Raw genomic sequence first — 13,948 nt, 5'->3', positions numbered from 1 at the left:
CAGGAGGTTATGAAATGTCAGAAAAAAATTTTTTTTTTTTTTTTTTTTTTTTTATTCTTTCATGAATTCCCAATTTATGAAAAGTCATAAAAATTTTTTTTATTTTTAATAAAAATTTATTTATTTATTTATTTATTTTCAGTTGTGATGTCACAATCATTACTTCAATGGGGTGTAAAAATTTCGGGACATTTTCAATATGGCACCCCCCCCGACCGGGGCCTCGGATAGCGTTTTAATAGTTAGAAGAAATGAAACAATTCTCGACCCTTACTACGGGGTCTTTGTTCCCCAATTTCAGGTACGATTAAATTATTTTCCTTTTTAACTTTATTCGAGGTAAATTCGTGCGTATGATTTTTAATGAATACATAGGTTCATAATAATTAAAATATTATTATTATTTATGCAATAACGTAACCACCGTTATCAGTACATAATTTTTGTTTTTTTTTTTTATGTAAATGTTTCGATGGAAGATAAAAAAACCATTAAAAAAAAATAATTATAATTTGTGTCATTTTTTTTTTTTTTTTTTTTTTTTTTTTGTACAAAAAAAATTTTCTGCCCCCGCCTTTCAAAATTTTTTTTTAAGGATTTTAGGGCCCATTAAAAAAAATGAAAATTAAAAAAATTTTTTTTTTATTTAAATTCTTCCCCCCCTACTACTATTAAAGAGAATAACATAATAATAACTGATTTTAATTTGAAATTTTTTATTAATGAGCGGTTAATGTTAATAATGTTTTGCCATTAATTGTTTTTGTTTTTAAATTGACGGGAAAGGGCGCGAAAAAAAAATTTTTTTTTTTTATATAACCCGAAAAAAAAAAAAAAAAAAAAAAACGGGAAAGGACAAATTCAGGGGTGTCGATATTAAAAATTAAAATGTTTTGATGAATTTTATTTTCGTACTTAGCTTATGCGCGTATAAAGAAAAAAATTTTCCAAAGGATCCAAATCGGGATTTTTCTGATTCCATTCAAAAAAAAAAAATTTTTCCTTCCTTCGGGACATTTGAATTTTTTTTTTTAATGTAAAAAAAAATCCTACCTGCCTTATCTAGCTTCCCACGAATATTTCGAGAGGAAAAAAAAACTACCTGTTACCTTAAAAAGTTTTTTTTTTTTTTTTTATAAATATTGAAAGAACCGCTAGACGATTAATTGATTGGAAAAAAAAAATTATCCGTTGGATAAATCGATATTTCTTTTCGTCGTCTGCTTTTGCTTTCTCAATGGTATAAAAAATCAAATTTAAAAACAATAACAAATTTTTTTAAATAACGTAAAACTACCGTTTTTAATTCGATGATGATTTTTAATATATATAAAAAAAAAAAGAAAATATGTTTTCGGTTGTGTGTGTGTGTGCGTGTGTGCGGTGGTACGTTGGGAAACCCATCATTATTATTACGTAATTATTATTATTATTATTATTATTTTAACATATTTCACAATTTAACCTTTTTGGTACGATTACGAAAATTTATAATCAAAAATTCATCGTCGTGTTAGATCCACGTTTTCTCGCACACGCTATCATCATTTCATTTTTTAACTTATTAAATAACTACCCGGTTTCTATGAACAAATTTAAAAAAAAAAAAAATAAATAAATAAATATTATTAACGGTATTTTAATAATAATTAAAAAAAATTTAAATATAATAAATTTATTAATTTTTTAATGTGTGTGTGTGTTGTTGCTGGGATGGATAACCTTCGAAAATTACATTTGAGTAAAAATAATAAAAAAAAAATTTTGTAATTAAATTGAATGGCTTTTTGTGTGAATTTTTTATTAAAATTAATCATCTTCAATTTATTTTATTTTATTTTATTTTTTAAACATCTTCAAGAGGTCAAAATAAATTTTTTCCGTACAGGTACTTATCACACGCGCACGCACGCACGCACCTGTAAAACTGATAAAAAAAATATATAAAATTTCACAATAACCACTTTAATCTTTCGTATTTTTATTTTTAATAAATTTCAATTTTATCGCATTTTGCAATATATATATTATATACTATATATAATATACTATATATTATATATAATATGTATAGAAAATGTATTCGAACACGTACACGTACACGTTTTTTTTTTTTTTTTTTTTTTTTTTTAACTTTCGGGATTTTTGCACGTGGCCATGACATATTAGTTTGAAAATTACAAATTGCATTTGCCGCGGTATCGAAAATATTTTCTAAAATTTTTCTAAAAAATTCACGTTCGAAAAAAAAAAAAAGAGAAAAACGAGATGAGAGCAACCTTTTATAGTTTAATTTACCGAGATAATTTTAATTCGAAAATTTTTTAAAATAGAAAATAAAAAAATTAAAAAAAAAAAAAAAAAAGAAGAAAAATTTACGTGCTGAATCCATATCATTTATTTATTTTTTTTTTTATTATGAAACAAATTATTTTAAAAAAATTATTTATTTATTTATTTATTTATTTATATTATTAAATTGCAAATAACAAGTTTTTTTTTAAATTTATTTATTTATTAAATGTTTCTTTTTTTTTTTCTTAAAAAATAAAAAGAGGTTTGACATTTTAAACGTTTCTCAAAAAAAAATTTAAAAACCTGTTTTTTTAATTTTTTTTTTTTTTTAGGTTTTTATTTCTTATTTTTTTTTTTTTTTTTTAATTTTTTATTTGATGCGAGAAATACATCCTTGACCTCTAGTCGAACAAAGTATCTCTCACCTTTTATGCTTCCGTATATTAATATCATTATTATTATTATTATTATAAACTTTGGTTTAAAATGTACAAATTCATTGCAAACCTACAATCGCCATATTAAAATCACCGTAGTCGTCGACGTCCTTCACATTTTCATTTTTTTTTTTTTTTTTTTTTTTAAAATTATTATGTTACCACACAACATGTATATAAATATATTTATTTATTTATTTAATTTATTTTAAATAAAAATGGAAAACGGAATTTAAATAAAAAAAATATGTATATGTTATTAAACGAGGAGGAAAAAAAATATTACATCAATAATGGTTTAAAAAAAAAAATGATTTTTGTACACGGAGAGAGAAGAAGGAAAGAAGTTGAATTATTATTATTATTATTATTATTATTATTATTATTATTATTATTATTATTATTATTATTATTATTATTATTATTATCATTAGTTTTTTTTTTTTTGACCTGATGATTTTGCTCGAACGTGTTTACTTTCCATTCATTACTCGTTATGCTACTTTTACTTTCGTTGTTGTTGCCTTTTACTCTACTACTTGCTGCTACCTTTCACTCGAATAGCAAAAAAACGATCTCTATTTTTTTTCTTTTTTTTAAGGTAGAAATTTATTTTAAAAAAATAAAAAAAAAATTTAATCGAATCTAAATATCTCGTATATTAATTTTCTTTTAAAAAAAAACATAGAAATTGATTTTTTGTTAATATGGCTTCTGGTCACAAAGATTTGTATGAAGAAAAACAACCCGAATTGATTTAAAAATTCGGTTTAGGGCCTTCCCCCCACATATCAGTAATGTATTTATTTAAATAATAAAAAATTTAAAAAACTATACCGAAGTGTAAAAAAAATAAAAAGTACAATAAATAATACTGGGGGGAAGGGAGGAGTGGTAGGGATAATTTCAAAACATTTTTTCTTTTTAAACCGCAAAGCAAAAAAAACATTAGCGATAATTATTAATAATAATAATAATAATAATATATAAATTAACTCAGCATTTATTTTGAACCTATTTTTTTTACGCTTTGTGTTTGCTGCTCTCTTTCCTTTTATATTTTACGTAATTTTTACAATTAAAAATTTCCTCTTACGCTACTCATTCAAACAAAAAAAAAAAAAAAAAAAAAAATTGTAATAATAATAATTTATAATGAGTGTGAATTGCGTAAAAAAAAAAAAAAAAAAAAAAATGGAGTTGAATGTTGTTGCGAACGATTGCATTATTTTAAAAAATTAACAATAAAAAAACATTTGTAAATTTTAATTATTATTATTATTATTACGTGGAAAATGTATAAGTATTACGTTCGAACTGAATTTTTTAAAAATGTACGTATGTTTTTTTTTTCTTATAAAAATATTCAATGGAAGTCAATCAAAATAGAAGTAGAAAAAATGGAAAAGAGAAACAACGAACGATTGGAAAAAGCAGTGGAAAAATCACGGGGAGTAAATCATCATCGGGTATCGAATCATCTAATTTTATGGTTCATCCCGATTATTTACAAAAATATGGGACTCTTTCGAATGGAGTACTAACGAAAAGCATTAAATATGCCGAAACGTGGCTATACGGAACCGTGGGAGTGCGGGGAGCTCCAACTCCGAGACCCAGTTTGTTCATTTACCCTGGAGTCGTACCACCTCCGTCCAGAGGACTAAATGATAATTACCAAAGTTCATCCAATGGTGTATATTTTAGCGATCCTTTAAAAAGTGTTTCTCCAGTCAGGTATAGGGGATTTAGTCAACCGTCATTTCCGAATAGTCTCGATAAAAGTCGTACCGGTGATAAAAATGATTTTAAAATTTACGAATTTTCCAATGGTGGTAGTAGTAGTAGTAGTAGTAGTAGTGGTAACAACGGCGTACTCGAACCCGTGACGTATGCTGGAAAAAAAATAAAAACGGGAGGTCACACAATAAGCAAGGGAAGTTGTTTAAAAGATTCCGTTTCCGTTCGTGGTAAAAAAACATCATCATCCATTTTAGGAGTTTCCGATCCTTACAACGTAATGAGAAAAAACAGATTAGGATCGTCCGTCGATAACGCCGAATCCGTTACATTAGGAACGTATAAACTTTCACAGAGTAAAAGGCCCAATTCTATAGAATCTTATCCTCTCCTACAAAAACGAGAATCCCCCATAGAAACTCATAAATCGAAATCAAGCGGAAAAGAAATGAAATATTGGAGAAACGAAAAAGAAGACCGAACGAAACCAGAGGAAGAAGTCGTCGGAAGAAGGAAATCAATTTTAGAATGTGAAGTTGACGTTTACGAATTAAACAAAAGCGAATCGAAAGACTATAGTAACGATTCGAGTGATGAATTCGGTATAAACGCATCTGAAATTGATAGTTCAAAGCTGACAATAATGCGGCCAAAGTTAAATAAGACTGAGTTTATTAGAGTATCGTCGAAAAAAACAGAATCGAAAGAATTTTCGAATGAAAATTCAAATAAGGCTGATATTGTGTGCAACGGTCAAAGGTTTCAAATATCGAAAAGAGAGATGAGAGAGAGTCTTAACGATAGCGACGATTCGGGAGTTGTTGCGATTGATAAAAAAACCGGAGACGATGCCGCGTTATCCCCGCAAAGGCCTCCGCGAAGGCAAAAAGAAAAGCCTATTATTTTAAAAGAAACAAATTTAAAACATACGAAATCGAGGTCGAAATCCTCGCCGAACTTATCGATAAAATCAATATTGAAAAAACCACCCGGAAACGGAGACGATTCGAGCATATTCGAGGGTTCGATCATCGATCATAACGATAGTCCTCCAATTCAATTAGAATCGGATAATAATTTATGGAAAAATTCAATGCCGCAATTAAATTTAATTAATAATAATAATAATAATAGTAGTAGTAGTAATAATAATAATAATAGTAATAATAATAATAAAAATCAAAGTCAAAACACGTTAAAGAAAAAAAAACAAGTTCAGTTTAAAGTGAATAATTCATTTGAAAATTTAAATGGTAATAATAAAACGACGACGGAATTGGAAAACGTTATAGAAAATCAATATGAAAGTAATAATAATAATGATAATGATGATGATGATGATTTAAAAATAAATGAAATAATAATGAAAACCGAACCGGATGTAAAACAAAGGAAAAACGTCGAAAATGGGATTTTAATCGTTGAGAAAATTAAAAAAATCGGCGGCGGTGGCGGCGGCGGCGACGAAAACGAAATGGAAAAAAATAATATCGTTAACGATAAAAATCAAAAATTCAAAGAGTCTTCTGCTAAGGATAATTCATCTCTCAATGGTAATTATAACTTTTTTATTTTTTAATTATTTTTTTTTTTTTGGAGGGAAGGGGGGGGGGTTTAAATGGTAAAAAAATCAAAGGATGATTATCCGGATCGCGTGCTTTCATTTTTACAAAAAAAAAAAGAAAAAAGGTTTACCACAATGAAACTAATCTTCCTGCGGTGTTGATGTAAATATTGTTTAATCCTTTTTCACATTTTTGTTTTTTTAACTTCCGACCATTTTTCTCTCTCTCTCTCTCTCTCTTTTTGTTTTTGTTAAAACGTGTTCTCTTTAAAAAAAAAAGATTTATGACCTAAACCTAAATTTTTTTTTTTCCCTCTGCCTTGAAGCAAATGATACGATGATGATGTAAACTTTAAGGTTTTTGTTTTTTCCCCTCTGAAAAGCTCAAGTAAAAGGAGGTAAAGAAAAAAAAAAGGGAAGGAAAAAAAAAATAAATTTTTACCTTTTACTCACAATTAATATCAATAATAATAATAATAATACATTCACCAAATATCAAATGTTTTGTTGTGTCAAAGGCCTTGACTTCCTGTCGCTTTCCATAATTTTTTTTTTTTTCATTTCATTCGTTACGTGGAATGCAAGGTTTTAATGCCACCTTTTCATTGTTTTTCTTTTTTCTTTCTTTTTTTTTTTTTTTGCTTAAATTTTTTAGTTTTCCCGCACTCTCTCGCGCATGCGCACACACACACTAAAAAAAGAAATCTCTTAAATGTTAAACGCCGTACGTAAACGTGATTGAAAATTTTCACTCGAATAACATAAAAAAAACCACGTTTTCATATTAGAAAAAAATAATGATGATTATGATGATGAAGATGATGATGATGACGGAGACGATGATTTTAATACGGATTAAAAAAAGGTTAACCCTTTGTTTTATATTCAAAAAAATTTATTTAAATCCGTTACGTAAATATCGAATTACATCAATATCTCTTACGTGCGTATGTGAAAATCAAATAGTAAACGTTATTATTATTATTATTTGTTGAACTAATTAATCTAAATTTGTAAAAAATAATTAATAATAATATTATTATTATTATTATTTTTGTACGTGGGATCCACGTACAAAAAAAAAATTATTTAGCCAATCTTCCGCCTACCCATAAGAAAAAAACAAAAAAGAAAATTATTTACTCAGTATCAATTTTTTTTATATTTTCGATATTATTTAGTAAATTTTTATAGAACAAGGTCAAATTAATTTCTGTTCGTACACGAAATGTAAAATTTTTAAACAATATCTCTGTCTCTCTCTCTCTCTGTCTCTCTCTTTTCTTATTATTTTATTTTACACGTAAAAAAAAAAAAGTAAAATTTAATCGTAATTAATTAATTTTTCCTTTTATATTTTGTTAATTATAATAAAAATGACTTTTATGAATTGTTATTAAATAAAATTAAAATGGCGGAATTAAATACATATTCTATCTATATATTATGTTTTAGGAAAAAGAAAAGCACTTAATAAAAAGAAACGTTTTTTGAAGTGGAAATTATTAATTAACTAATTCTAATTTTAACATGGAAAATCAATTTTTTTTTTTTTAAATGAAAATTTCCCGGGTTTTTGAACCTTTTCGAAAAAAATTTTTATTTTTATTTTTTCCAAGCTACACGTGAATTTCTAATAGAGGTTATAAGAAAATCATTCGTGACGTCGTCGTCGTTATTATTATTATCATTATCATTACAATTTTTTTTTGAAAGACGTTGATAAATTAACAAATAATTTTAACACATGAGTGGTTTGAAAATGCTGTCATCGTTTAACTTTTCCATCACTCGTAACTTATGCATATTTAAATGACTCCTGCTATGATGATTAATAAGTTATTGCACATGGTCTCGTTATTATATCATGTAAAATAATTAGTTTTTTTTTTTTCTAAAAAATTATCTATTTAATGACCCGTCATTACAAACGCTAATTTCGCCTTAACTAACCACGTTTTAGAATTGTGCATTGCTTGATGCTCTATGGAAAAAGTTAATAAGTAAAAGTTTAATTTATTATTATTATTATTATCTTTTGTAGATAATAACAATCATTCCGTATCTGGATTAAGGAGAAGTTATAGCGATAGACGATCAACTCCTCCAACGATAAATTCTAAAAATGATGATAATAATAATAGTACAACAACATCACGAAGTTCATCGAGTTCCGTGCAATTTACCGATACAATGGCTCTGAGAACTAGAGGAACGAGATCAGATACGAGAGGAATATTTACCGATAAATCAAACGCGAATCAAAAAAATATTAAATTTGAAAAAATCGTCAAGAGTAAAAATCCGGGAGAAACGATGGTTTCTTCGAACGGAGGAGGAGGAGGAGGAGGAGGAGAGGTCAAATCGAAGCAAAAACTTTCCGGAAATTTAATAACGTACGAAGAATTTAGTAAATTGATAGATAATTCCGAGTCGGATCGACAAAAATCTTCGCCGTCTAAAACGACAAATGGAAATTCTAAAGTACGTTTAAAACCTAATGCGGTGGGTGTTAAAACAAAAGCACCCGCGCCAAGTCCACCGTCGAGAAAAATTCCCATGAAAAAGGTTGATAAAAATTCAGGTACGATATCTGTTAAAGTTTCCGTTAAAGAATCATGCCATGATTCACCGAATGCGAACGTTGACGCGAATAAAAAAGAGACTCGGGAGTCTGTCGAATCGGAAAAATCTTGTTTCGAAACGAATACGACAGAAGAGAAAAATGAAAAGACGACGTTGAAATTAAATTCGAATTTAATTAAAAATACGGAGTCGATGGGGAAAAACGTGGAAAGTAAAAAACCATCCATAACGATTCATCCTAAAAATGTAATAAACGAAATAGAAAAAGAGCCGAAGAGGAAAACGTCGGTTATAATAAGCAATTTTCATCCTTTGGATAGTAATAAAGTCACGATTAATGTAACGACCGAACCCTGCGATAAAGAAATCAGTTCGTCGACTTGCACCATCATCGAAACCGGTTCTAATTCCACGGTGATTCCGGTCTTATCCACGGATAACAAAACCACATTGATTGTGGGTGACACTTGTTCGACCATTTTGAAAATGAATGATGACGAGACGAAAACGACGACGACGACGACGACGACGACCGCACCCGATAAATTTCTCAACAATTCAAATAAAAAACAATTGGAAATGTTAGATCCAGTCGAAGCCGTTCGAATGAATTTAATTCCACACGTTTGCGGGAAAACGGATCGAGACGTTTCGAATAATAATAATGATAATAATGATAAACAAATTAATGAACAAACGTCAAACAATCAAAAAGATTTGAAACAAACATTGAAACTTTTTGTCGATTCTCAGGAATGTGAAAAAACTCAAGAATTATCGAAATCATCGTGTCAGGATGAGAGAAATGTAAGGAACGGTGTTGTTGCCAAATCCAAAGATTCGTCGGCAACAACGTCCCGAAATAACAGTTTGGAAAAAAATTCTTCTGCTAACACAAGTAGAAATAATAGTTTTAAAAACAATCAAAATAAAAAATTGAAATCGAATAATGAATCGGAAAACAATGTAATTTCACCACCGGTGGTAACTAAAAGTAAAATTTACATAACAGAAACGGAGGATACAATGGAACAAGAGAAAAATAAATTAGAATGTGAATACGAAGTTCAAAATGATATTAAAGAGAATAAGAAAAAAGAAAATGATAATGATGATGATGATGATGACGGTGACGCCTGTGAATGTGACCACGACGACGATGATGAAGAAAATATTTACGAGACTATTAAAGAAGAACCAATTTACGATAAAATCGGTTCTAATTTAGATGACGAAGCATTTCCTTCCCGACTTCCTCCTCTCGCTCCGTTTCCGGTTTTCGACAGTGCAGCTGAAACGCCACAATCTCAATCGACGGCAAAATCAATATTTGAAGGAGCATCAAAATACGACATTCTCAGTTATTTGGTCGATGCAAAAGAAAGAGTACAGGGTGACTCATATTTTAACGGAAGCACGATCAGCGGCGATGATTCCGTCGATTGTAAAAGGTTGACCTACGATAAAAATGATAAGGGTTACTCAGATCGAGATAACAACATCTCTCCGGATCTATCTGAATTCGGAAAGATCAGTTATGCGAAATTCATATCGTCGGAAACGGATTCGGAAATGGATTTGTCGATAAATAGGTACAGTCAAATAAGTAATTCGAGCGATGATAACGTCAATTCGGTTCTCGGCACGCCCGAGAAAATGCCGCCCCTCAAATTTCACAAGAAAAGTTCTGCCGAAGTTGAAAGAAACGATTCTGGAGTGGGTTCGGAAGCGAGCCACACATCGAGAAGCAAATGGCAGACGTATTCGAGCATAAAAGAAGATCCGCGGAATTTATGCGACGATTGCGATCAAATTGTCGAAGCAAAGGTTACAGAAAGGTGAGAATTTGGTTTATCCTTTCCCCCTCCTTTTTCCAAAAAAAAAAAAGAAATTTAATTTTTTTGTTTTTTTGTTGTTTGTTGCATGATCAGCGGTGCCATGTACATACCATTAGTCTGTAGGAAATGTGCAAAAAAAAGATCGGAAAGAAAGGAAATAATACAAGAAATAGTTGAAACGGAAGAAAAATACGGAAGAGATCTTAAAATAATTTTAGAAGAATTTTACACTCCGATGTTGGTAGCGGGGTTATTGACTCCAGAACAATTGTCGGCTATTTTTTTAAACACAGAAGAATTACTGGAAAATAGTAAAATTCTCATTGAAAGATTGCGAGACACGTTAGAAATAGCCATGGAGCAGGGAGACGAAGATTTTTTAACCGTAAACGTCGGAAAATTATTTTTAGAAGCGGGTCCCATGTTGCACGCTTTCGAACGTTATTGCATACGACAGGGAGGGGCAGCCATGTTGTTAACGAATTTGGAAAAGGAAAAAGAACTTTTAAGAATATTCTTAAGAGTTTCGCAAATGGAAAACACAGTTCTAAGAAGAATGAACCTTAATTCATTTTTAATGGTACAAACCTTTTTTCTATATTTTTTTTTCGAAAAAATTTTTATATAATTTATTTTTAGTAACTATAAATAATAATAATAATAATTGATGTTTACATGTTAATATTATTAGTAGTAGTGTCGGTAATTTTTTTTTTTTTTCCGTTAAATTATTACTAATAATAATAATCAGAGAAAGAGAAAGAGAGAGAGAGAGAGAGAGAGAAAGAAAAGGTTATCTCTTTTTAAGTAAACTTTAGAACGTTAGCCTTTATCACTAAAACTAATGTCAGTGAGTTTGTATTTTAATATCAATACAATTTTAAACATTAATTTTTATTATGTTTTGCGTGTCGCGTTTTGTTTAAATTGAAATTATTATTATTATTATTATTAAACGATAGTTTTTGTTTAAAAAAAAAAAAAAGTGCAAAAAAAATTTTTTTATATCGAATTGTCAAATAATATTCTTATGATAATAATAATATTTTGTACGCAGGTGCCAGTTCAAAGAGTTACTAAATATCCCCTTTTACTAGCCAGACTGTACAAAGTAACACCTGTACAACAGGAAAATAGGGAAACGCTTAAAGAAGCTCAACATAAAATTGAACTTCATTTGGAACATATGAATTCCGTAAGTTAAATTAATTTCCGTTTCGCATAAAAAAAAAAAAAAATTCGTTTATTCCAATGTAATTTGCTTCTTCTTTTTTTTTCTTATTATTATTATTATTATTATTATTATAACGCAAATAGTTTACACCTGCGCTTCCACCTTCCCCCCCCGCCGCCACCGCCGCCGCCTACTCCCTCCCCCACTCTCATTAGATTATTTTTTTTATTGTTAAATAGGAAGCTAAAGACGTGAGCGCGACAAAAGTATGGAGAAGATTTTCAACGGCGACAATTAGCGGTCGAAAAGTCGCGACGGAATCCGAAATAATGAACATAAAACTTCGTAAAATGGCCGTGGACGTTTTGGAATGGAATCACGAAGAAGTGAGATTCGTTTTAGAGGGAAAATTATTATACACTCAACCGAACGATAATAATTGGAAAAGAGGGAAAACGATAAAACTCGCTCCCGTTTTCGTACTTTTGGTCACTCTTGGAAAACCAAATTCAAAATACAAAATGGATCCCACCGATGAGGATCTTATATTTCCGGTCAAAACGGGAATAAGGGAAGCGACCCTACTATTAGTTAAAGAAAAATGTAATCGATACACATTAATTAGGGTAAGTAATGTTTTCATTGTTTTTGTTTTCTCTCTCTCTCTCTCTCTCTCTCTCTCTCTTTCATCTCTCTTATATATATGTAGGAGCCCTTGTATTTGGATAAAATAATTGTTTGTTGCGAAACGGATATCGATGAATCTTTCGAAGTGCAAGAGCTCGTGACAAAAGATAGTTTCATATTCAAAGCGGAAGATTGCGAAAGGACCAAAGAATGGTATAAACAATTACAATATCACGCACAGATATTGGGAATGTGGCGTAAAAGGAGGAACGCTCTTGCAAACATAATGATCAACGGAATGATGGCCAGAGCTCAAACGAGCTGATAATAGCTTTAAAAAACAAACAAACAAACAAAATAAAAAAAATCTAGTGCTTCTAGTCTCTCCCCCTCTCTCTTTCTCTCCCTATCTAAATCGAAAAAAGAGGAAAAAAAACATCCCAGGCGGCGAAATCTCCAGAAAATAATAAGAAGTTGAATGAATTAATACAACAAACAACAAAAACAACCAAAACGATTGTCGTTAACCAAATCTACTGTGATTGAGTTGAAAAACAAAATTAAAAATTAGAAAAAGAAAAAGAAAAAAAATTCTAATTATACATAAATAAATTTCATGAATGTTTTTTTTTTTTTTTTCTAATTTTTAATTAAAATAAAAAATAATAATAATAATAAGTTTGTATAAAAAAAAAAAAAAAAATACAAAAGTTATTTAAAAATTTATGTACATTAAAATTTAATTAATTTAATCGAAAGTTTTTTTTTTTTCTTCTTATTTTATTATTATTATTATTATTATTATTATTATTATTATTATTATTATTATTATTATTATTATTATTTTCGGTTGTTTTTTTTTTTTTAAGAAAAAAAAACGATTTTTATCGAACGATTTATTTCGATCTATCGAATTTCGAAGAGGGGAGAGGGGAGAAAAAAATAAAACTTTAGCAATAAAATAAAGTTTTTATTTTTAAAAAGTCTCCGGGTCGGAGTGAAGGCGGAGTGGGGATTGGGGGTGGAGATCGGGAATGGGAGGTAGGGAGGGGTAAAGTGGATTTAAAAGGGGAAAAGGGGGGGAGCTCATTTATGAGTTAATCCATTTTTGTTATTGATTCCCGTTGATTTTTAACATTTGAAAAAATTAAAAAGGTTAAAATGTTTGTTTTGGGTTTGTTAACCCCTGCCCCCGCCGTTCCTCCCCACTCCCCCCCCGAAAAAAAAATTTAGGAAAATAAATTTTTTTTATGTAAAATAAAATTGATAAGGATCGCGTTATTGATTTTTCAATTTTTTTTTTTTCTGATCGTAAATATTTATTTAATAAAATAAAATTAGTTTGGATGTTATGTATATATAATGAATTAGGGATCTCAGGGATCTCGTTAATAAAAATAAATAAATGATTTAATAAGTACAATAATAATAATAATTAATAATAATAATAATAAAATTAATAAATAAATTTATACTCTTATGATAACAACAAAAAAAAAAATTCTAAGGGTTTTCTAAAAACCATCGAATTTTTCCAAATGAGTATTTATATAATATATATTTTTAGGGGGGGATTTATTATACAATTAATAATAATAATAATAATAATAATGGGACCTAAAGGAATTATAAATCAATAAGAACCGATATTAAATTATTAATAGTTTACTTTAAAAACATTTTTTTT

The 13,948-nt window shown here is 28.8% G+C and overlaps 1 protein-coding gene across 1 annotated transcript; it reads left to right on the top strand.

The window, feature by feature from the left end:
* Positions 1 to 4,101: 4,101 nt before the first annotated feature.
* Positions 4,102 to 12,586, top strand: Phum_PHUM321600 (Rho/RAC guanine nucleotide exchange factor, putative; the record flags this gene model as incomplete). Its single annotated transcript, XM_002427433.1, has 6 exons — positions 4,102 to 5,725; positions 8,081 to 10,460; positions 10,554 to 11,040; positions 11,518 to 11,655; positions 11,874 to 12,260; positions 12,344 to 12,586. The coding sequence occupies 6 exons, from the start codon at positions 4,102 to 4,104 to the stop codon at positions 12,584 to 12,586; spliced, it is 5,259 nt and encodes a 1,752-aa protein (XP_002427478.1).
* Positions 12,587 to 13,948: the final 1,362 nt, after the last annotated feature.

This window comes from Pediculus humanus, genomic scaffold (genome assembly GCF_000006295.1).
Source record: "Pediculus humanus corporis 1103172107730 genomic scaffold, whole genome shotgun sequence".
NCBI lineage: Eukaryota > Metazoa > Arthropoda > Insecta > Psocodea > Pediculidae > Pediculus > Pediculus humanus.
The sequence above is the reverse complement of the archived record's forward strand: the minus strand, read 5'-3'. Positions and strand labels throughout refer to the sequence as shown.